The sequence below is a fragment of the Phyllostomus discolor genome, chromosome 10 (assembly GCF_004126475.2).
Source record: "Phyllostomus discolor isolate MPI-MPIP mPhyDis1 chromosome 10, mPhyDis1.pri.v3, whole genome shotgun sequence".
NCBI lineage: Eukaryota > Metazoa > Chordata > Mammalia > Chiroptera > Phyllostomidae > Phyllostomus > Phyllostomus discolor.
The window spans coordinates 90790598-90814902 of record NC_040912.2 but is presented as its reverse complement, the minus strand read 5'-3'; the positions used below and the strand labels follow the sequence as shown (position 1 = coordinate 90814902).

Below are 24305 nucleotides of genomic sequence, written 5' to 3'. Positions count from 1 at the left end.
TATTCCACATTAAAGAGTGATTGAGGCAGCAGTCTATACCTAAAACAGTCACAAGAACAATATAGTAAAGAGTAGCATGGAAACTAATGGACTGGAGAATAGAAAAACACTACAGAAAACCAGCAGAACCAAAGCTAGGTCCTTTGGAAATATCAACAAATTGACAGATCTTCAGCTAGACTAAAAACATATAGAGAATTACTAAATCAAGAATAAAACGGGGGATATTATTACTGAGTTTATCAAAATAAAACAATTATAAAGAAATACCATAAACAATTTTATGCCCCAAAATTAGCACAGATGAAATGGAAAAATTCATCATCTACCAAAATTGAATCAAGGAAAAATAGAACAACTAAATAGACCTGTAATACATAAAAAGATTAAATTACTAATAAAAAATATTACCTACCAAGAAAAACCCAGGCCCAGATGGCTTCCCTGATGATGTATAACTACAGACAACATATCTCCTATGATTGTGGATGGAAAAATCCTTCACAAAATACCAAAAAGAATCCAGCAATATGTAAAAGGGCACATAAACCGTGACCAAGTAGGATCTATCCCAAGAATGCAAAACCGGGTTCACATCCAGAAATCAGTCAGTGTAGTAAACCATTCCAACAGAATGGAGAAGAAAAATGCATGATAATCTTTCTAGATTTAGAAAAGCACTTGACAAAACTGAGCACACTTTCCAAATAAAAACACTGAACTATCTAGGAAGAGAGAGAAACTTTCACAACCCACTAAAAGGCATCTATAAAGATCCCACAGCTGGTACCTACTCAGTGATGATGGAGGGAAAGCTCTCCCGGAAGATCAGGAATAAGACAGAGAGGCCTGATCCTGCAACACAATACACAAAAATCAACTCCGATGGATTAAGATCTCAACATACAACCTGAAACTATAAACCTCCTAAGAGAAAACAAAGGGTGTAAGCTCCTTGACATCAGTCTTGGTCATCATTGTTTGGATCTGACCCGAAAAGCAAGGAAACAGAAGCAAAAATAAGTAAGTGGGACAACATCAAATTAATAAGCTTCTGCAGAGCAAAGGAAGCCACCCACACAATGAAAAGGCAATCTACAGAACGGCAGAAAACATTTGCCAGTCATGTATCTGATCCGGGATTAACATGCAAAATATGTGGGGAACCCCTATACCTCAGTAGCAGAAACCAAACAATCCCTTTTTTAAAAATGGGCAGACAGACTGAACAGACATCTTTTCAAAAAAGACATGTAAATGGCCAACAGAAAGGGCTGCCCGACATCACTGATTATCAGGGAAATGCAAATCAAAACCACAATAAGACAGCACCTCACGCCTGTTAGAACGCCTACTGTGAAAAACACAAGAAACAACAAGTGCTGGTGAGGACGTGGGGGGAAGGGAACCCTTGTGCACTGTTGGTGGGAATGGAAAGTGGGGCAGCCACTCAGGAAAACAGCACGGAGAGTCACCAAACAACTGAGAACAGCACCACCACCCGGTCCACACGGACGCCATCCACAGGGAACGAGCACAGGACCTCACAGAGGCCTCGGCACCTCCCTGCTCACTGCAGCGTTACTCACAGCAGCCGGGTGTGGGAGCCACCTAAGGTCCTGTGTAGGGACCAATGGACAAAGGTCATGTGAGAGGTACGAGGGACAGAGTGTGCAGGAGGGGGCAGAAGTGGGTTTAGGGTCGTGAGTACAAAAACAGTAATTAATGAATAATGATACAGGATTAACCTCTATGTTGCATACTCACAAAAAAGTAAACCTACTTTTGCCCACCCAGGGGTGTGTGTGTGTGTGGATCAGCCATGAGAATCGGAAGGACATCTTTCCACTTGCAGACGGACCTGGAGGGCATTTGCTAAGTGAAGTTACTTAGACACGGTAATAAACACTGTGTGACATCACTTTCAATGAGGAATTAAAAAAAACTCAAACTCTCAGAGACAAGAGCAGTCTGGCCGTTAGCAGGGGCAGGCGGTGGGGAATGGGGGGACAGTGGTCAGACTGCACAACGGTCACTTAGCGATGAGTTAGTTCTGGGGATGAAATACGCCACATGGTGACTGGAGTCAATGACACTGTGTTCTGTCCCTGGAAGTTGCTAGGAGAGCAGATCTTCAGTGTTGTCACCACAGAACAGACACAGGAGTCATGGGACGTGGTGCAGGTGGTAGCACCCCAGTGATCACTACAGTGGTGATCATCTTTGCCGACAGGCAAATGCATCAAACCAGCACGCTCTGTACTTTAAACTTCCACAACATTACATGTCAATCACATCTCAGTAGAGCTGGGGGTGTGGGGGGGGGGGCAGTACGTGGGTTCAGTGGGCGTTGGGTTCTTCATTATCAATGATGAGCTGGCAATAATGGGCCGAAATCAGACTCCAGCCCCTGAGCTTCAGATGAAGTCAAAGCCCTCACCATCTATGGGCAATGTCACCTCCAGGGAGCATGGGGAGGAATGCAGTGTGGGCAGGAGGCTCCCTGAGTGAGTGGTTCTGGGCCACAGGGCAGTGGGAAGAGGCTCGGGACCCAAAAGGAAACATTCAGGACGCCCTGAGTCCCACACAGAGAAGGTTAGGGCTGCAGCTCCCCCAGCCCCGATGTCCACAGGACCCACCCTCTCCCAAGGGCTTCCCCCTCAAGGAGGGAGGGGGTCAGCTCGCTCTCCTGCAGGGACCAAAACTCGGTTTAGATGACAGCAAGCTCACCCCACGTGCGTATTCGCACAGGCAAGAGATTTCTGAGGACAGGGCTGCAGGTCTGCCCTGAGAACAGGAGACAAAGGGACAGTGGTCTGGGCCCCAGGCTGAACCGCCCAAAACACTGCACTCTGCTCCCAGTTGTCCACACAGGGTCTTGCTGGAGGAGGCGGCCAAGGTCGTGAACTTGGTCTTCATACCCTTGCCCTAACTCTGCCCCTAGACACTGCTCCCAACCCAAGCTGCCAGGCTGTGTGGGTAGCTAAGCCCCTGAGCTCCCCCCGCTCCCAGCAGGACGAGGGGCTGGACTGGGGAGACCGACCCAGAGACCCAGGTCCAGACTGAGCACCTCGGAGTCAGCGGCGGGCGGGGGCGCGGGGCTGCTTATGTTCTGACAGTACAGACATGTGAACCAAACCCGCTGAGAAATGCACCTTTCCCAGAGTCCCCTGGATAACGCCCAAACACGGGGGGTCAGAAGCCCTGGACGAGGTGAGCACACCTGCCCCTTGGAGGTCTGACATACAGGGCCCTGCGTGCTTTCCGTTCTCCAGGGACCCCGTGTGTCCTGCAGCCCAGAGGCCGGGTGTCTGGAACTGCAGAGAACTTTCCAAATCCCACCCCAGACTCTGGGAAGTTCTGAAGGGACCCTCTAGGGTCCTGGGTGGTCCCTGTACCTTCTCTTCTCCATCTTGGACCAGGACCCTTTGCTTTCACTAAATTCCTGATCTTTGCTCTGAATCTGTGGTTCTTTCTCCAGTTCTGCTCTGCTGCCATCCATGGGAGTGTGTTGATTCATAAGGTGGGGCCGGGGGATGGGGGGTGTGAACAGTAGTGTCAGCTCAGAGAGGGCAGGGAGCTGTGTACCTGCAGAAATGCCAGCGCCATTGCACTGAGGAACAGCCTATCGGTCATCAAAGTCCTTTCACCAGAGATAAGCCCTCCTACTCTTGGCTCTTCCTGATGTGGTGCCACCAGGAGTGAATGCAGTCAGTCACCTGCGGTCACCAGGTGAAATTAGACATGGACCCTGTGGCGAGGACAAGGCTCAGACAGGGTGTGGGGGGGTGGGGGCTGAAAGGCAGCTGGGAAAGATCTGACATCTGCTCTCTTGGTGGGCAGCCCAGTGAGGGGGTCACTGTTCTGAGGCTGGAGAGGAGACTGAGGACAGCGGGGGCACTGTGCTCGGGGACTCGGTGATCCCAGAAAGTTCCATCGAGTTAATGATACCTGAGTGGCTGGAACCACCTGACTTGGAAAAGCCATACCTTTGGCATCAGGATGTCAGAAGTTGGAGGGGAGTGGCCCAGACTCTCAGGGACACTGATCCCATCAGACACACCGACACAGGACAAGGATGTGGCTTCCCAAGAGCAGAGTCATGGGCTCTCCCGGTCACCTGACATGTACGTTTGTTTTCCAGTTTCCAAAACCCCAATTCCAATTCCCATCCTGTGTGTCTCCCAGCCAAACCTGCTAAGTGGTTCCCACAGTCACTGAGCCTCTTGTCTGGTCTCCCAGTTTCCCAAAGACTCCTGGGAAAACGTAGCATCTACAGCTTTGGTCCCCAACACAGAGCTACCTGGGAGAAATTAGCATCTGAAGCCTGGTCACTGACCTGAGTCACTGTCACAACCTCCCCTCAGCCTTTCTCCCGTGTCGGCCCTGAACAGACAGACCAAGCTCAGCAAACCTCTCCCAGCGTCAGCCCCCCTGCCCTGGCCCTTCCAGTGTTGCTCCCTCAGGTCCCATGTTCATGGGAAGCAGGGACCACAACTGTGTCACTGTGTTGTCATCAGCTCTTGGAGGTAGCTGTACCACTTTAATGAACCAGTTGTGTTTGGGACTCTTCCAGCTAAGCATGGGAGGACGGACGATGGCAAGAGATGAGGAAAACACCTGGGGTAAGAGCACATCTCCCATTTTGAACTTGACTTCATGTGTGAGCTCTGGGTGATGGTGGAAATGGGTGACCTCAGGACTGAACACACAGGTCCTGAAGGGCACCCTGAGGTTTGAAGGGCAACACAGCAAGAGTCCTGACACATGCACTGTAGCTGCGTCACTGGCCCTGCCCCTGCCCAGCTGGGAGGTACTAACTTCTTTCATGGCCTGCGCCCCCCCCCCACTAGTGCCACAGTGTAAAATGCAGACACTAAACCCACCTGACCCCACAGAGGAGGATGGAGAGGGCATGGGCTCCTGCACTGGAGGGGGTCGCGCACCAGGTAGAGGGTTAGAGACCCAGGGTGGAGGGGCAGACAGGTGTCTTATTAGTAGGCAGCAGGGTTAAGAGAGAGGGATGGGGAGAGGGTAGAGGAAGGATAGAGGGAGAGGAGGAGGAAGGAAAGAAATGATGTCATCTAACCCCCAACACCCCCAGGAAACAACACCACACTATCATTCCCAATTTTGCACAAAGCTTTAACACTTAGATGAGGCAACTTCCAAGGTGGCACAGCCGGCCCATGGCGGGGCTGTGAGGCAAGCCCCGGGTGTCTGGGACTCCACACAGCCCTTCACACCCAGACCCACTGCCCCCTCCTGCCCTCTTCCCTGGGCTGGACCCTGGGGGACTGTGGCAGAGGCCACTGATGCTGCCCAGCAGGGACAGCTCTGCACCATGGGGACGACCAGGGATGATGCAGGGGAGGCTGCGCCTGGAACTAGAGGGACGCTCTCTAGAGGAATGCCCACCAGGTGGTGAGCATCTACAGGTGCTGGTGGTGAAGCTGAGAGGTCAGGGGTGGATGGTGAAGGTCCCCTGGGGCAGGGACAGCTCTGACCGATGACCGCAGTAAGGGTTTGCTTGGACAGCAGAGCTGAAATGCTGTTGTTCTCCTTTGTTACGGGGACTCTGGGGGTTGGGGGTGGGGGGCCAGGTAACCAGGATACCTAGTTGCTTTAGGGTTTGGAAGCTCACAGACCACCTGTCCTCCAGGTTCTGAAGACAGCATGTGGGGCCTGCAGGAGCGCAGGCTGGGGCTCACCCTGGCGGGGAGGACAGGGGCAGGGAAGAGTGCCACTGGGAACAGCATCCTGGGCCAGAGGTGCTTCTTCTCCAGGCTGGGGGCCACTTTGGTGACCAGAACCTGTGAGGTGGGGAGCTGCAGGTGGCGTCAGTTGCAGGTGGAAGTCATGGACACCCCGGACCTTTTCAGCTCCCAAGTCCCCAAGACAGATCTGGGATTCCAGGAGCGGATGCGCTGCTACCTGCTGTCGGCACCAGGGCGCCATACAGTGATCCTGGTGACTCAGCTGGGCCGCTTCACAGAGCAGGACCAGCAGGCCCTGAGCGCACTCAAGCATCTGTTTGGGGACCGCATGACAACCCGCACCATCGTGCTGTTCACACGCAAGGAGGACCTGGAGGGGGGCTCGGTGCAGGAGTTCGTGCGTGACACGGACAACCACGCACTGTGGAGGATGGTGGCCGAGTGCGGGGACCGCGTGTGCGCCTTCAACAACCGGGTGGTGGGCACGGAGCAGGAAGCCCAGGTGCAGGAGCTGCTGGAGCTGGTGGAGTGCCTGGTGGTGGCCCACTCCGGTGTCCCCTTCACCAACGACGTGTACCACCTGGCGCAGGCGCTGGCCGGCGCGGACCCGGAGGAGCGGAGGCGCAGGGTGGCGTAGAAACTAGCCCTCCGCGCCCGTGGTTACAAGGGGCGGCAGCTGCTGGGCCAGCTATGGGTTTGGGTGCAGCCCCGGAAGATGGGCGTGGCCCTGGTGCTGGGCACTGTGGTCCTCCTGTTCTGGCTGCTGACCAAAGGCCTGAGGCCCAGGTCAGTCCTCAGTGACAGGCTGTAAACAGGACCTAGTCCCGCCAGCTGACAGTCATGCTTGTCTCTGGTATCTGTGCCTCCAGGGTCTGCAGGCTTTGCTTGCATCCCTCACCTGGCAGTAATCTACCAACAACAAAGTCCTACCAGGGCCCCTCCCCACAAACCCTGCCCCTGTGACCTGGGCTCTCTGGGCTCCTTTCTTACTTAAGCCAAGTAACTGTTGTTGCTTTTGCCTGGTTTCCACTGACCTCAAGCTGCTGTCGCAGGTTATTGAATCCTCCCCCATCTCCCCAAGGGACCACGGTCAGAACCCACACAAACCCTCAGTCCATTCCCACTTGTTTCAGTTGACCATGAATTGAATGAACAAATACACTGGACGTTCACATCTTGTTGTCCGACATCAGTATTTGTAGGTGTTAGTTCATCCGCCTGACACACTGAACAAAGGCACTGCTCTGTCGTCCCCGCCCCCACCTGCAAAACCACACTCACACCCAAGTGCAGAAAGACACACACACCCACTAGGGTATACACACACAGGAAGAGAAGACTCTGAAGAACTATCCTGCTTTTTCAGCAGGAGGAATCTCCTCCTGAGTCACCATCAGACCCCTTAGCAGCTTGAATGCAGAGGCTGCTGAAGCCAAAGGAAACTTGAACTACAGACTCAAGTCCCTGGGAGCCATACAGACCCTGAGGAGAGTCTGCTTCCCCAGAGGACTGTCCTCACTGCCTCGCACACTCATAGGGTGGGGGTGTGCTTTCCAACTCCGGGGTAAAGCCAAAAGAATTAAGAGGGTTGGAGATTTTTGTTTCAACCTCCTAATAAAGGGCAGACAGTCCTTGGTGGGCTGGGCACTGGTGATACCATGGTGGGCAAAGCGTCCTCCATGCTGTGCCGTGCAGATCCGGGAGGGTTAGCTCCAGGCCCAGGTAAAAGGAGCCAGGTTAGCAGCTCATTTCCGCACCCACACTTGCTCTGTCCCGGGGTCTCCACCCTCACACACAAACTCAAGCTCACCCCGGATCCCACTGGGTCCCTGTGGTGTCCTCTGCCCGGTGCTTCACAGACAGAGTCCCAATGACTGATGCCCTCACATCACTGAAGGGACAGGTCAAAGGGGAAATAATGTGCAACAGCTGAGCACGCAGTGGAGCCAGAGTCCCACATGCCCCACCTGGAGCCGCAGCAAACACGAACGGGAACCCAACACCAAGGCCAAGACTCGGCACTTCCTCTGCTGCCACCATCACTCTGCTTCCAGGGTCCTGCACAGATCCCCGCGGGGGCCCTGACGGGGAATCTGGATTGTGGTCTTGTCCACTTTCCAATAACTATCCTTTCAAAGGAACAAACAAGAAAAGGCTACCGTTGTCCCTTTGCTGAGGTGGGAGATGGCCAGTGGTAAACAAATGAGAAAGACAAGAAAAGTGTCCAGGGGGAGCAAGGAAACACGTGATTCTTGCCCTTTGGTTGGGGAGGGATGGAGCCCAGAGGTCCCCCAGGGACAGCGATGGAGCTGCTGGGGTGTAGGGAGCAGCCCCCAGGGGTTCCAGGGAGCAGACACACCCCACTACGGCTGCAACCCAGGCACCCGAGGGAACAGTTGTTTGCCGATAAAAAGACAGGGATTAGCGGAGTAGGTTGAAACTCGTGCCCCAAACATAGTCTGCTTCCAGAAAAAGCCTTTGAAATATTATGGTAGAAACAGGCTGAACATCAAAGAATGGAAAACATAAATGGTGCAAATATTAGTCAGGCAAAAGGAAGAAGAAACAGCTGTACTGATAGCAAATGAATTAGACTTCAAAACAAAGAAAATTACCAGATGCAGAAAGCTGAACGCTGTAGGATGGTAGAAAGGCCCCTCCACCCAGAAGACAAAGCAATCCTCAGTGTTTCCTCCAAAACCAGAGAAGCACAATGTGTGTGCAGAAACTGAAACCGAAAGGAGATCAGACAAACCCACGACCGTGGTTAGAGACCGGTCTCCCCGCACAATCCACGGAACAGCCGCCTGGAAAACGAGCAGGGTCTAGAAGGGTCCCTCACACTGTCATTCAACGGGGCTAACTGGTGTTTGTGGAAGCTGGAATTCACAGAAGACACATTTTTTTCAGGTGCACAAGGAACATGTGCCAGGATCGGTCCTGTCCTGGGCCTCAACACAAACCTCACCACATTTAGAAGAACTAAAATGCGTGGGACGTGTCCTCGGACCACAGCCGCATCCAGGAGGACTCAGGAGCCGCTCCTTCACTGGCCGTCGGTGGTCAGCAGAGCCGGGGCTCCCCGCACGTCCTTGGAGCCTGGGAGAAGGCCTGTTGATGGCTCCCCAGGGTAGAATTCTAAGTCTGCAAAGGGACTTTTCTGGGCCCGGAAGACACTCACGACACTGTCACTGAAGGATGGAGGAGTAAGGGGAAAAGGGACATTCTCCTTTTCCTTCTACTCATCAGTGAGACCAGCCTCCCTGTTGAGGAGAAGAGGTGACAATGTCCTCCACCCCATATGGGTCCCCTGGTTCCAACAACCCCTCACTCGTTTTCCACTTAGAGGACAGATGCCCTTGCTCAAGTAGGGACAGCTTCAGTCTCTGCTCACCCTTGGCCAGCCCCACCCACCATGTGGGCGCACTAACCCTGGGTGCATGATCAGTTAGCCCTGGTGCAATTTAGCCTCTTCGTGAGAATCCAGAGAGCCGCATCCTGTCAGGGACAGACACCTACCAGGTGTCTGTGCTGGGAGTCAGCCTCACTGAACACTGGCCAGCCCTCCAACCCACCCAGTCGGGTCCCTGCAACGCCTCAGACAGCCTCCTCCTCCGGCCACTCCCCACTCACAGAGATGGCAGGGAGTCCGGCTTTCTCTTCAACAGCACAGAGACTGCTCTCTCTCTCCCACAGGGGAGCCCCAGGGGCCAAGGAAGTGTAGATGGTGCACACCCAGCCACCCACGGCCCAGGGTCCCGACCAAACCCTAAGTCTTCAGCCCCCTCTGCCCCTCCAGGAACCTCTTGACATAAGACAGTGGGACATGTGAAAGTGAAACCAGAAGTCAGAGGTGTCTGGGGAGGAACTTAGGAACTTAGGAAACCCCATATCTCTTCCTTGTCTGTGCTCAGTTTGGGAAAACGAGGAAATAATACCCAGTACTGGGAAAGGAGTGTTGACATCACCAACTGTAAGTGTGGAGTGGTCTCTTTCCCCATCTGTTTGGGTCGTCGTCCCCTTCTGGGATTTGGGAGTTCTGTTGTTTTCTGAAGCTCCGTTACCTAGGAGGCACATTCAATCTTATTGTCTTGTGGATGCACTAACCTATTTGTCATCATGAAAGGTCCTTCTCTATCCTGGGTGCAAAGATAGTATCATTTGGCTCCTACTTTGTTTGACTTGAATATAGCCACTGCAGGTGTCAAATGCTGAGCCTGTGTCTGGTTTCTCTTTGTGACGGTGTGTCTTTTTGGATTCTTGCCCTGTGACCTGTCTGCATCTCTGCAAGTAATGTGGAATTTCCTTCACACAGCACACAGGTGGGCCCTGCTTTTCAAATCCAACCTGACTGTCTTATAAATGGAGCATTTAGATAACTTACACCTAATATTATTGATACGGTTGTGTTTAAATTCATTGTCTTGCTATTTGTCTCTGTTTGTCCCAACTGTCCTTTTGTTCTCTGCCTTTTTTGGTGAATTAAAAAATTTCACTTTATTTCATCTACTGCTTTATTAGCTGCACCTCATGTCATTTTCCCAGTGGTTGCTCCATGGTTGACAGTGTGCACCTTTAACCTACATTCTACCTCCAGTGAACAGTCCATCACAGCACAAGTCCTGTGAGATCTCTGCAACATTCTACCATTGCTTCCTCCCTCCCCATTTATGCACTATTGTTGTACCTTTTACAGTTACATAAAATATAACCTCCACTATATATTGTTTTTGTTTGCTTTTAAGAGTCACTTGCCTTTTGCAGAAATTTTTCAGTGATAAAAATAATCTTTTCTGCATACCCACCAACTTGCTGTTTTTGGTCTCGGTCCTCTATGGAGGTGCCAGTTGTCTCCGTGTTCACTTTCTGCACCCCTGACCCGTCCTCTGGGTCAGCCCTGAGCAGCATTTGTTCAATGTCTGGAAATGGTGTGTTTATAAAAGGAGTCTTAGCAAACTTAAAAATATTGAAAAAACACCAAGTATCTTTTCTGGATGCAATAGTATGAAACTAAAATCACTAACAAAAGAAAAACTGAAAAACTCACAAGAGCATGGAAATGAAACAACAAACTCCGGAACAATCAGGGAATGTTTTTCAATTGAAACAAAAATGGTAACAACATACAAACTGGAGTACAAGCAATTCTAAGATGGAAGGTTATAACAATAAAGGCCTACACTAAGAAAGAAGAAATACCTCAAATAAACAACTTAACTTTACATCAAGGAACAAAAAAAAAAAAGAAGAACAAACTAAGCCCAAAGTTAGCAGAGGAAGGAAACACTGATCAGAAAGACAATAGAAAAGATGAAGAAAACTAAGATCTCTTTGTTTGAAAACATAAACAAAACGTTTGAAACTTTAGCTCAACCAGTTTTTATAAAAAAGAGGAAAGACTCAAATAAATAAAATCATAAATGAAAGAGGAGACGTTACAACTGATATCACAAAAATACAGAGGATCGCAGAGACTGCTATGAACAACCACAGGCCAATGAATGGAGAGACTAGAAGAAACCTACCAAGACTGAATCACAAACTAACAAAAAATCTGAGCAGACCAATCAAGAGGAAGGAGATTGAAGCAGAAATAAAAAATCTCCCAGCAAAGCAAAACTCATACCACGTGGTTCTACAACTGAATTCTACCAAACATTTGAGAACAAATAAAACCTATCCTTCTCAAACTCTTCCAAAAATTGAAGAGGAAAGAGTACTTCCAAACTCATTTTGTGAGGCCAGACTAACCCTGATATCAAACAAGACAAGGGTGCTACACAAGGAGAAATCTGCAGGCTAATCTTCCTCATGAATATCAATGCAAAAATACTCAACAAAATTCTAGCAAACTGAACTCTACAGCCATTTAAAGAATCATACGCCACAGGCAAGTGGATGTAAGTTAGTTGTGCCTCCTTTTATAGGTGTAAATGTGGACCTTCCTGTGGTGGATGTCCTTGCTAGACAGGACCAGAGTCTCAAGGTCTGGGAGGCTGCTAATAAATATGGAGGGGGTGGTGGGGGTTTTGATTTTTGGAAGGAGAGTTGTGCCACTCATCTGTGCATTCATTGGTTAAACCTTGTATGTGCCCTTACCAGGGATCGAACCCACATCCTTGGCGCATCACGAAGATGGTCTAACCAACTGAGCTGCCCAGGCAAGGCAAAATGCATTCTTCTAAATGGTAAACTGTAACACAACACTTCACATGCACCGCTGTAAGCAGCATGGCCTTGTCAGGAACCCAACGAGTGCAGCCAACTGCAAAGCAGAAACCAATGTGTCACTGACCAAATAGTGGGTTTAAAATCGATGCCTTCAACCTCCCTGTGGGGAGACAGAGTCTGGATGCGAATCTCCATCTCCTTCAGTTGCTACAAGTAAATAAAACAACCTTGTGACAACCAGGCCTCGTCCTTGAATAGAACACCCCAAGTGGCGAACCCTTTGAGCTCAGTAATATCATGAAAATTCAGCCACAAAAGTGTCAAGGCCAAGAGACATGCAAAGATTCAGGATGTAAGAGTTGTTACTCGTGAGCTCATAATAGGCTAAGACAGGGGTCACAAAACCACAGTTTCCTGCTGCAGACCACAAGCTTTCTTGTACTTGCAACAAAGGAAGGAAACACTATAGTGCAGTTACCCAAAATGGCCCTGTTTACGATGAGACCAGCCTTGCAGCCAGACTCTTGTCAAGGCCACAGTTTGCTTGTTGCTCCTTGCTATGTGACCCTAAATTTGAGACAAGGAGGGTGTGAAGTGTCAAAAACCACAAGCTTATTTGCAAAACAGGGGCCTCTAACTTTACCTGCTGTGCTTGGTGCCCAGATGAGGCGGGGCTCAAGGTCACTGCTGTGTGAGCTGCCAGACTACATGTCATCCCAGGCACTGGGCTCTGCACTGGGCTCGCTCTTTCCCACAGAAACTCTCAGACACAGTGTGTCCAGTGACCGTGGTCACCCACCGGGCAGTTGTATGTAGAAGATTCAGGGCAGAGCCCCTACCGGAGTGACCTCTGGGCCTCCAGCTCCAAGCAACAAGCAAGTCACCCACCTCAAGCACCAGGAGCAGCCGCCCAGAACACAGGGCCACAGGGGCAAGGTCGTATGCCCATCTCAAACGACATGGCTCCTGGAAAACGAAGGGAGAACGAGGCTGGGCAAAAGCTGTGCAACAAGAAGCACCACAGAAACACCTCTTCTCGGCCAACATCACAGACTGTGAGAGAGAAACAAACGAAGAGCCCACGAAAGAAACGAAAGCAGAGAAGCCACTGGAACAAGGAGCTGCAGCCAGTGAGCACCTCAAAAAGCCGGTGGGAGCAAATTCACAAAGAGGCAGCATTCTCCCTGCCGCCGGAAGATTTTGGATTGAGGCTTTTAAACAGTGACTGGAAATGAGCTGGACACTAGAAATGAGCACAAATACGTCTTCTCGTTAAACCTGGAGCACCCGGAATGTTCTTTGGTGCACACTTAATGTTCGTCTCTAATTTATCCAATATTCTGAATTTATGGGAAATGTTTAAAGTTTGTAAAATGGATTTTTCCTGCCTTTCAATATTACTGGGGGAGAAGGGGATTAAGGTGTTTTTGTTTTTGTTTTTTTTTTAACCAAATCTGGATGGTCTAAAAGAGAAATGACATTTTTATCTATCAAGGAACAGGATCTCATGTACACAATCAAAAGCGTCTTAAAATTTAGGAAAAAAGAAAAAAGGGAAGAGCTGAGAGAAGAGAGTGATGGAAAGGAGGGAGGACGTCTGTGCAATGATTCTGGTAATGTGCAGCATCTCCAGTGACGTCTCTAAAACTAAAAAAAAAAAGAAAGAAAGAAAGAAAGAAAGAAAGAAAGAAAGAAAGAAAGAAAGAAAGAAAGAAAGAAAGAAAGAAAGAAAGAAAGAAAGAAAGAAAACACCGAATATGAATCATTGGGCATAAGTACCAGTTTAAAAACCCAGGAACAACGCTGCATGCTGGGCTGCAGAGCCCAGGCTAAAGCAGAAACGTGCCCAATTTCCCAGGAAGGAGGGGACGGGAAAGGCTGAGGCCAGAGGATGGGGAGCTCCTTCCTAGAAGCAGAGGGAGCGCTCTGACCTCTTCCCCCCTGCCCGACCTCGGTTTGGACCGGACGTCACCAGGTTGTCAGGGAGAAGGAGACACTCAGCTGACAGGTGACCTCAAATTGAGGGCCTGGGACACGTTGGATATTGGGCTATAATTTAATAAATGTTATATACAAATCCCAGATATCTGTACTTATATGTGGTACATCCTTCTCACGATATGCACTTCTATTTATCAGGTGTCATGTTCAATTTGCTACTACTTTGTTGAGGATTTTCATGTCTACATTCATAAAGGATATTGGTCTGTAGTTTTCTTTTCTGTAACACCCTTGAATGATACCCACCTCATAGAATGAACTGTGAATTCCTCCTCTCCTATGGTTTGAAGGTGTTTGTGAAGTATTGGTGTTAATTCCTCTTTAAATGTTCAGTAGAACTTTTTAATTGCTAATTAAACCTCCTTACATCTTACAGGGATATTCAGACTTTATTTCTGCATGAGTCACTTTCAGCTCTTTCTGTCTCAGTAGGACTCTAACCTACAGCATTGAAAAGCAAAAGACAAGAAAGTGTGGTTTTCTGCTCGGTGAGCTGACAGCCTGCAGCTGTGACGCTGTCACCACCCACCTTAGCTTTTGAGCAGAGCCAGGCCTTCCCTGGTGGAGCCTGGCAGATCACCTAGTGCAGGCCGGGTGCAGGATGCAGGACATGGCCACCACTCTGCCTTTGCCCCACAATTCTCTGGGTCGTCAGCGGCTTTGTCAGGGTTGAGGGTCTCTTTATGCAACCCCACTGCCTCTTCTCTTTGCTTTTTAAATGTCAGCTCTGCAGCGAGGTCTGAGGCTTCCTCTGTCCTGAGGACCAGCCATGGCACTTGGTAGTCAAGAGCCTGGTGCGCTAAGTGCACAGGGCTGGCATGTCATGAGGGGCACTGCTGGTATGGGATGGGGGGCACTGCAGGCAGGGAAGTGGTGTCGGCCCTGCTGCTGGGTGCCCTGGGCCTGCTTTGCCTGCTGCCCTCCAGGCTCAGGCCCAGGACAAGCCCACAGCCCCTGTCTCAAAAGGCAGGTAACCTGGCAGGAAAGGAACTATGGAGGTGAGAGGAAACTGAAACTTCATTGCAAAGGTGTCCTGCAGCTTCAGAGTTTAAGGACACACAGACCTGAGCACTACCAACTTTGCAAAGGCCCCAAGTCCACTTGTTAAGTTTTTAAGTCTCCCTTTTGACTCTGGGCACACAGTTTTAAGATGAATCTGTCTAACTGGAATACGTGTTAGTCTCCATGCATCCTTCCTCTCTGGAAAAATAGTGGAGTGGCTGGCAGTTTTTAGTAGAACGGGGATTCATGGCAAAGAGAAAACAACCATTTTTATTTTGAACATTCTTTTAAAATTTAGACACTCTCCTAGCAGGAAGATGCTCGAACCAACTGACTACTCAGGATCATGGGTTTGATCTCCATCAGGGTCATGCAAGAAGCAACCAATGAATGCATAGATAAGTGGAACGACACATGGATGTTTCTCCCCCCTTCTGGCTTCCTCTAAAATTAATTAATAAATATTTTGGAAAATTTAACACTACCTTAGTCCATTAGGGTTTCTAAAAAATAATACCATAGACTAGTAGCTTATAAACAACAGAAATTTGTCTTTCATGTCCTGTGGGTGGTGTCCCAGAGCACATGACCAGCAGTGGCAGGTTCTGGGGAGGCTCTCCTGGGGCTGTGGGCAGGCAGCTTCCCACTGTGCCCCCAGTGGTGGAAGGAAGAGCCAGCCCCTGGGGCCCCTTCATAGGGGCACTGAGCTCCAGCGTGAAGGACCTCCCGATGGCACACCTCTTCACACCATCCTCTTGGGCATCAGGTTTTCAGTGTTGGGTTTTGGGGGAACATCAACATTCAGACCATAGCAGATGATGACCCGCCTTAATACCTTCTAGTTCTCACGGAGGGTACGAGTCTCCCTTTGTGATCCTTATAGAGTTTTATTACCATCTATGACAGGGATGTCGAGGTTACATGAAACTGTATTGAAAGTCACACAGTTTCCAGTTTTCTGGCATGTATTGTGGTTCATGTCTTTCCAAAATTAAATAGGATTTTAGGAAAATCACAGGTAATATCTTCTATATTGGTTGATATATATGGGGGGGGAGGGGCGCTCTCCTCTCTGCTCTCGGAGAAGTAACAGAGCAGCTGGTGCTTTGGCAGAAGCTGCAGGGCACCAAGGTGAGGCCCGAGTGGCTACACTATCGGGTGTGATGGGGGCCAGGCCAGCCCACAAAGTCGTTCAAAGCCACCATTAGAAAACCAGATAGCATCCTTAGATTGTGTGAACAATAAACAAACAAACAAATAATAAAGATTTTCTTATTTCTCTTTCTGAATGTGACAGGATGTGTTTAAAGGAAATCGTTGTCTTTGTACCAGCCACACAGAGGCTGGGATTATGGGCATGTGCTTCGAGGGCACAGGGGTTAAGGGCTCCAGGAGGCTCTGGGTGGGCTGGCGGGTTAGGGTGGGCTGCAGCAGGGGGCCTGAGGGCCACAGTGGCTGTTTCAGAGTTGGCCTCTGTGAAGCATGCCTGGGAAAATGTCCACGGTCAGTTCCCGGTTTTAGCCTCCTCATCAGCAGCCATGCTGGGGCTCGGTTCCTTTGACCACGTTGAGGGTCCCAGGGCAGGGCAGGCAATGGGCAGACAGATGGTTCTTAATAGCTTATGATGACAACAACCTCGTGACATTCAAGGGAGAATTATCATTAACTTCCTTTGATTTGAAGAGGAAAATAGTCTACTGGGAGTTAAGTGATTTCCTGAGGACCCAAGGTGACAACATCAGAACTGGAACATCTTTTTTCCATACTGGCCCCCTGGGCATGTTCACCAAACCCAGCTTCCCATCGGATGTAAACTGCTTCTTCACTCACCTTTCTTCACTCACCTGTGTATCCATTTTGTACTACATATGTGTATGACCTCAAATATCATAACTTAAATTTCTTTGAGAATATGGTTATATCACTCTGCCAACATATATTTTGATCAGTTCCAAAAGAAAATGGCATCATTTAAAATATTTTATACTTTTCAAATTAAAACACTTTCTGATGGAGCGGCTGAGAGTGTACTGCCACGAACACGGTCGTGCTGAATTAACTGAACCCCAGAGCATGTCAAATGGCACCTTCCTGAGTGGCCCTCCTTGGGCCTCACTTTGACTGATGTGCTATGTCAGGTCTGCAAAGACCTGTGGGCCTCGGAGACCAAGCCCTATTGAAAACATCTTTGCAAAACAAGATTTTAAAATAACTCCAAATAGTCAAAAGCGGCAAGACTAAGTTTACCAGTACTTTCACTCTGGAGAGTTTGTGTGTTTTGTTTAGTAGACTTCATAATGCAAAGGTGACCGCGATATTTGTCTGTTTCAATTGATGACTTGTTCCAACTTTCCTGGCAATGTTTAGGCATTTGCCAACTGAGACTTCCCAGACAGCCGCCAGAATAGGCTACAACTGCACAAAGAATAGCATGGAATCCCCAGTGGGTTGTCAGTTGGATTGGGAAGAAGACTCAAGTTTGGGTGCCCGACAATTATTATTGTGAAAATATTACAATGATGGTGGCAGGTGTTGGTGTAAAATACAAAGAGAGGGACTGGATGTCATATGACATCCCCAATCTGATTCTCAGAATGTGCTATCAACAATTTGAATCACGTTATTAGAGAGGTGTGACAGTTTTTCCTCGTGGTCGATAGCATTTCTCTATTCCAGATGTCCCCATGGTCCCCACCTTGGCCAGCCTCCAGCCATCACCACACTGCTGTGTGTCCAGGGTTATCCACAGCATTTATTTAGTGATTTCCTTTTTCAGACACTTTGATTCTGACCTTTTCACCTTTGACCCCATGATCCAATACAATGCCTGGTATGTGAAATGCCAGGGATCATTAACGTTCGGAAAATGCTTGGTGACCTTGGCTTTCCCATACCCTCTCTCCATCCTAGTTTCCTAGCTCCCCATTTTCTAGCACCAGTTTCTTCTTGTAAAACAGCTGCCATCCACCTTTCCTCCCAGGAAAGTGTTCTTTAGGCTGTGGCTTAAAGGACTTTTACCCACTGGGTTCAAGGTTAGACCCACTAACCACGCTTATGTAAATGGGGTGGTTGGATGCTAAAAATCAATTTGTTTAATAATCAGTATAAAACAGCACCACCACTTATACATGGTGCTTCCTTGACCTGCAAATAAACCAAAGAAAACTATTAGAATTCACCGAGAGACAGAAGGAGCCATAACCCGTATTGTATGCTCCATCTCACTCTTCAACGTAACAGTCCTATGTTCATTGCTGCAGCCTTAGATGTGCGATCAGTTGACAAATAGCGAAACTACAGCCCTGCTCCACCTGCCACAGAACAAACCGACACAGAACATGCCGGTCCCCCCGAAGTCTCTCATAGGGCTGGTCTGTCTGGTGGCACAGAAGGGGCAGCCAGAGAAGGGGAGCCCATCCAAGTCATGCCCTTGGAGTGGGTCTTCCAGGCCCTCTGCAAACCAGCAGTGCCTCTCTGTCCCTAGCTAGAGGGAACATTCCAGAAACAGAGCCTTGAGAAGGGCCCTGGGGTGTAGGGCTGGGCAGGTGCTCCTGCAGAGGGTGGCTGGTACCCCATAAGGGCTTCTCTGTGTCACAAGGTCTATCTCTGAACCTGGTGGTGAGGGGAGGGGCCGTGTCACCGCCTGCAGAGCCTCTTCCTGCAGCTGCTGCTTATCTTGACAAGTTATAAAAAAGAAATGGGAGGGAGCCTGGCAGCCCTCGAGCTGTGACAGGAAGCGTCCCATTAAGCAGCCAAACAGCGCACAGCGCCCTCGCTGGTCTCTGGGTCCTCTTTGCAGCAGTTTCGTCGCCCTCCCCGGGACCTTTTCCGGGTGGGCCCTTTCTTCTCAGTTCCTCGCAGCCTCACTCCGGAACTTTCGACCTCCAGGCAGCTCCTCTTTAATTGCATCCACCGGCTTCCTGCGAGCCCACAGCGCAGGCACATTCCCGCGGCCACTGAGCACTGTGTCTGAAGCGCCTCTCCAGCAAAGGGGACCCGGGTAAGGTCCCAGCGCCCTGAGGGTCTGAGAGTCCGCAGCCTAGTCACAGCCACTGATCTCACCCAGGTTCCCCTACTTCTGGGCTCACCCGTCGGTGAAAGGGGACGACGGCAGTGGCGTTAGGGGCTACAGTGGGTTGACAGTGGGGGAAACAGGTGTGGGAACCACTCGCCCTGGGCCCACAGCCCATCACACTCCACAGCTCTCCGCCTAACTGTCTACAGCTTAGCCCCCAGGGTCTTCATGGGGACTCGCGGGGTTTCGTGAAACTGGACAAACAGTCTCAATCTGCTTGATGGATGAGAAAACTGAACGTCCCCAGATGCCGGGGCTAGGTCAGTTTACCCTCTTAACTTCTCAACCCCACCCCCAGTAAGCTACGTTTTTCACAGGAGACCCCTGAGTACGGTTGTCCATGACCTTGACCTTCTGAACCCCTGGCATTCTTTCCCAAACACCCCACTCCTTCCCTCCCACACAATGTAGGTCGCAGCTGTATGGCAAACAGACTTATGTTCAAGGCACGGGAGCAATCCCTTGGTCGCCTGAGCTGTTTGTGAGAGACGTACCCAGAAATCACAAGAACTGAACTACAAGACAAGGGACTCGAATACCAGGAAACTGTGGGGACTGTGGCCGATGAGTGAGTGGAACACAGAACAGCTTCAACTCAAAGCAACTCCTGCCCCCTGCAGCTTTCTCTTTGAATCGTCTTTCCTTGGAAAAACATCCCCTCCGGAGTTTTCAATACAGTTGTCTGTTGGTTTCCCGGCAGGCTTCCAGCCTGTCACAGGGTCACTTTAGGTCCTGACTGTGGACGGCTATGTCACATGTGGGGCTCTAAGAGGCTGTGGGCTTACTTGAAGTAATCTTTTTTCTCCCGTGGCATCCAGGAGAATACACAAGCAAAAGGAGCTGCTTTTCGGTCTTAGCTCCTTGGCAACTATGTGACCTTGGGTGGGCCATTGGTTACTCAATTTCTTAACATTTTAATTAAACTTTTAAAACTTATCTTAATTCAAGAGAACCATTAAAATAACAGACATGAGAGAACTTAGAAAGTTATAAATGGACACACTGAAGATTAGTATGACAATGAGGTTCTCCATCATCATCATTACCACTGTCATCATCAACACGGTTAGATTGACTCCAACATATTTCCTGAGGTTTCCAAACCTCACAGAAGGTTGTCTAAGGTAGTGAGGGAACTTGTGCAGGTTTAGCAAGAGACAGAGTATAATTTCCCGGGACAAGGACCGTGTCAGGGAGAGGGGGTGAGGCAGAGCCCTTCGGTGGGCTTCGGAAAAGGAAGGGAGGGTGCGTGGGAAGGGGAGGGAAGGAAAACGGAAAGGAGGAAAGAAGGAAGGAAGGAAGCTGCCATAGGATATTCTGATGATGTGAAAAAGGATGGTTTTCCTAAGTGAGGCCCAAAACCCCAGTAAGTGAATGGAAAAACATGCAAATGTTATTTCTGTCTAACAGAAGCAACCTGAATAGCAAACCAGCTATGAAACTATTTTTGAGTTCAGTGGTAATCGGTGAAATCCAAGTGGAAGTCATCCTTATTTATGCTCATAAGAGTATTTAAAAATTACAGTTTGAATATCAACAAGTTCATGTGAAGGTTTGGGGAATTCTCACACGTGGCCGGTATCAATGAGGATTAGCCCCCCACTCTCGGAGTCACATGGGCAGCATCCAGTCAGGTGGGAGCTGGCCATCAGGAATAAGTTGCTGTACATGTGCCCCGAGACATACAGTATATGGGGATTCTTCTGCAGCAAGCATATATTTGGAAACAGCTTAAAGCTGTGTTAATAAATAACTGGATTAAATGTTACACAAATCATGTGTTTATGTGAAAGTTTCAAATGCAAAAACAGTACTATGTGTTACCCATAGATGCATGTGTCAGTGTAAGCAGATATACACACCTGAGGAGGATAAATCAAACCCTCAGACAGTCTGTTGCATCTGAAGGGAAGAGGGAGGGAGAAAGGGCCTGGGGGTCAACCACCAGCCACGGGACTCCATGTGTAGTGCTTTAGCTTCGCATCAAACAGAAGAGCTGCAGGAAAAATGCCAAAATACTTACATTTGTCCATTTTTCATGGTAGGCTTTTGTTCTATAACTCGGTGTGATTCTTCACTTAAAAACCATGTTTCCTAACTGCATAATATTGAAACAATAAATAAATGCAGTCTTATCTCAGGTAGAGCTGGATGTCACATTCTTGCCTTTCTAACACCAAGATGAGGAACACAATATTACACCTCACTGGAATGAGTCATTTATGCCAACTAATGCCAATGGTTGTGGCAGTTTCTGTTTACATCTCCTAGATTACAAAACTATAGGGGACAATAGGGGACACGGGCCTCGGAGCCAGCCAGGAGAAACTGTTGATTAAACACTGAGGAAGAAGTCAGACTCTCTTGAATTTAAAAGGATTAATAAAGACTTTATTTATTTATTTACTTATTTTCAGAGTGAGCGGAAGGGAGGGAGAAGGTGGTAGAAATATCAGTGTGTGAGGGAAGTGCTGACCCATTGCCTCTCACACTCGGGCACTGAACCCGCAACCCAGGCATGTGCCCTGACAGGGGATAGAACTGGTGGCCTTTTGCTGTGTAATACAGTGCTGCCCATCTGAACCACACGGGTCAGGGTGGGTCTCTCTGGAATTTGTTCTGAATGTTGACTCTTTCTCTTTGGTCACAGCACCTCCTCCGCTCCACCGACTGCTCAGGGGGCTGACGACAAAGTTGCTAGAGCAAGTGTCATTGGATGACATCCTTTTCCAGTTAGAGGGCATAATAAGTAAGTGATATGTTTTAACACCTTTCCTGCTTTCTTATAAGCTAAGAAAACAAAGCAACCATGTGTGGTGTTGCAGCTCCTGGTTGGCTGGAAGTTATTTATAGATGTTTTCCAATACAACCTGAGTTAGGAAATTAGCAATGGAAATGTCTCCTCCATGGAGAATTAGTCTTAGGAGTTCAAACTGGAGGTCTCCTCACCCCTTACCAACCCCTATGTGGACACTTGCATTTTATTCTTTTTCTGATTTTATTCCAGAAGAGAATGGAAGGACAGCCAAAGAGCAGATATGGAACTATGGCTGAAGGTAAGATACCCTCCGAGTTCTCGAGAGGTTCTGGTCCCTCACCTCAGACACAGCGACGGAAGCCCTGTATGTTAAGCTGCAGAAGACAAAGACAGAGCTCGTTCGTTCTTTATCTCCCCCATCACTACACACCGCCCCCCCACCAACACCCACAGTATGATGCTGTGCTGGTGGGAAATGTGGAAATGAAACTCCAGGTCAGATGTTGGAAGAGTTTTGAACTGAACTGTGAATAAGGTTTCTCTTACCTTGTCCACCCTCAGCTGAAAAATGGAAAAGTTCCCCACACTTAGTCATGGTGTTTGCTATCAAACATCCCAGAACACTTTGTAAAAGGAAGAATCAACCCAGAGCAGAAGAAAAACAGTAGATTCGAGGAGCCTACAATGAACTTGGAATTCATTTGGGCTCACGAGAACTCGAGAACTCCTTGTGTTCTTGCTCTCCTTGGTCCCTTGAAGGTTTTAGCTCCTGGCTCTGAGTTCCCTCTCCAACACCACTTTTGTTAACTTCCTGTAGTTCACTCAGCCCAGTAGGTGATTCCTCCAATGCATGTACTTCTAGTGGTCTTATATTCCACTCCTCTTCAGCCACCCATCCCAGCTCCTCTCCCGGACTTTGCCCTTGACCTTTCTGTTGTCTCAATTTCAAGCATCCAACCCCCCACCCAAAGAGCAGAGACCTGGGAGCCTCGGCTGGTCCTTGGTCATATCTGACACTTCCATTCCTCCCAAGGTCTAGGTGAAAGTGTTGAGCACTCTACACGGATATGACTGGGAGTTCGTGGGTGGAACACAGGTGGTAATATTTTCCTCTTTGTGACTTGTCCTCTGCCTCCCTCTAATCTCACATTTATTTACCATGAAACTGGCCTGAGTACCACCCTGAAAAAACACAGGGACCACTTGTCTTTCAGAAAAATTGTTTTCCTTGGTCTTGATGACAGCTTGGAGCATCCTGCTCAGTGTAGCCGTTCTTACTCTTGGATGTGGCTGCCACGCCATATGTCTTCCTAGGTGGCCTTCCTATGACCAAGCACCTCCTAAAGTCATCAACATACCTTTGTATGTGTTTGGATAGGATGGTTTTCCAGAAACAAAGGTCCATGTTTTTTATGAGATACCATGAGGGTCCATGAAGAAAACATCTTAACCATCACTAGCTTAGCAAGATATAATTTTTTTTTCAAGCAGAGTAAAAGCTAACCCATTGGATTCATCCTCCTCACTTAGGCTCATCCTGGTGGGCAGATCCAGCTGTGGAAAAAGTGCCACTGGGAACAGCATCCTGTGCCAGCTCAAGTTTGATTCCAGGATGTCCGCCCAGGCAGTGACCAGGAGGTGCCAGCAGGGCACAGTCACGTGGAACGGGAGGAACATCCTGGTGGATGACACGCCCTCCATCTTTGAGGCAAAGGCCCAGAACCAAGAGATGTACAAGGACATTGGGGACTGCTACCTGCTCTCGGCCCCAGGGCCCCACGTGCTGCTGCTGGTGACGCAGCTGGGCCGCTTCACTGCCCAGGACACGGTGGCAGTGAGGAGGGTGAAGGAGGTCTTCAGGGCAGGCGCCATGCGACACATGGTGGTCCTCTTCACCCACAAAGAGGACCTGGGGGGTGAGTCCTTGAAAGAGTACGTAGCCAACACAGACAACCTCAGCCTGCGGATCCTAGTGCACGAGTGCGGGGGCAGGTACTGTGGCTTCAACAACCGGGCCACTGTGGAGGAGCAGAGGGTTCAGCTGGCGGAGCTGATGGATGTGGTGGAGAACCTGGAGGAGGAGCTCCAGGGCGCCTACTATAAGAACAACCTCTTCTTGCATGCACAGGAGCACAAGAGAAACAGGGGCGGCACCTCTGGGATAGAGTACAGGCGCTACCTGGCCCAGGTAGAAGAGCAGGTTGAAAAGCAAAAGCGAGAGCTGAAGGAGGTGGAGAGTCACGGGCTGTCCAAGGCACTCTGCAGGGTGAAAAAGTGGATCTGGTCTCACATTGGGTTATCTGCATTTATTGCGATATGCATTTTGATTTCTCTTGCCATTTTAATTAACTGTGGTATTACTCATTCACACTAAGCATTTCCAACTGACTTCTACGATTGGCTTTTTGTTTCCAGACTCGCCATCTCTATGTTTGTAAGATACTTGATTTGCTTTTTACTTAGTGTCAGGTTCAGTTTCTCTTCCTTGTATCAGACATGCCCAAGTGCTTACAGAGAAATAAAACCCAAAGGAAAAAAAACACTTCTTTCTTGTTGTTGTTGTTTTTGTTTTGTTAAGAGT

The 24305-nt window shown here is 49.1% G+C and overlaps 3 protein-coding genes across 3 annotated transcripts in view; 2 read left to right on the top strand and 1 right to left on the bottom strand.

The window, feature by feature from the left end:
- LOC114507421 (GTPase IMAP family member 8) overlaps window positions 1-24305 on the bottom strand; it is a 772814-nt gene that overhangs the window by 615824 nt on the left and 132685 nt on the right.
- Window positions 2816-6480, top strand: LOC114508079 (GTPase IMAP family member 1-like). Its single transcript, XM_028526079.2, has 3 exons — window positions 2816-3213; window positions 4577-4625; window positions 5663-6480. Exons 2-3 carry the CDS (start codon window positions 4583-4585, stop codon window positions 6352-6354), a joined length of 735 nt encoding a protein of 244 aa, XP_028381880.1. The 5' UTR covers window positions 2816-3213; window positions 4577-4582; the 3' UTR covers window positions 6355-6480.
- LOC114507426 (GTPase IMAP family member 5-like) lies at window positions 6433-24266 on the top strand. The gene is made up of 2 exons (XM_036010396.1): window positions 6433-6503; window positions 23216-24266. Exons 1-2 carry the CDS (start codon window positions 6433-6435, stop codon window positions 24096-24098), a joined length of 954 nt encoding a protein of 317 aa, XP_035866289.1. The 3' UTR covers window positions 24099-24266.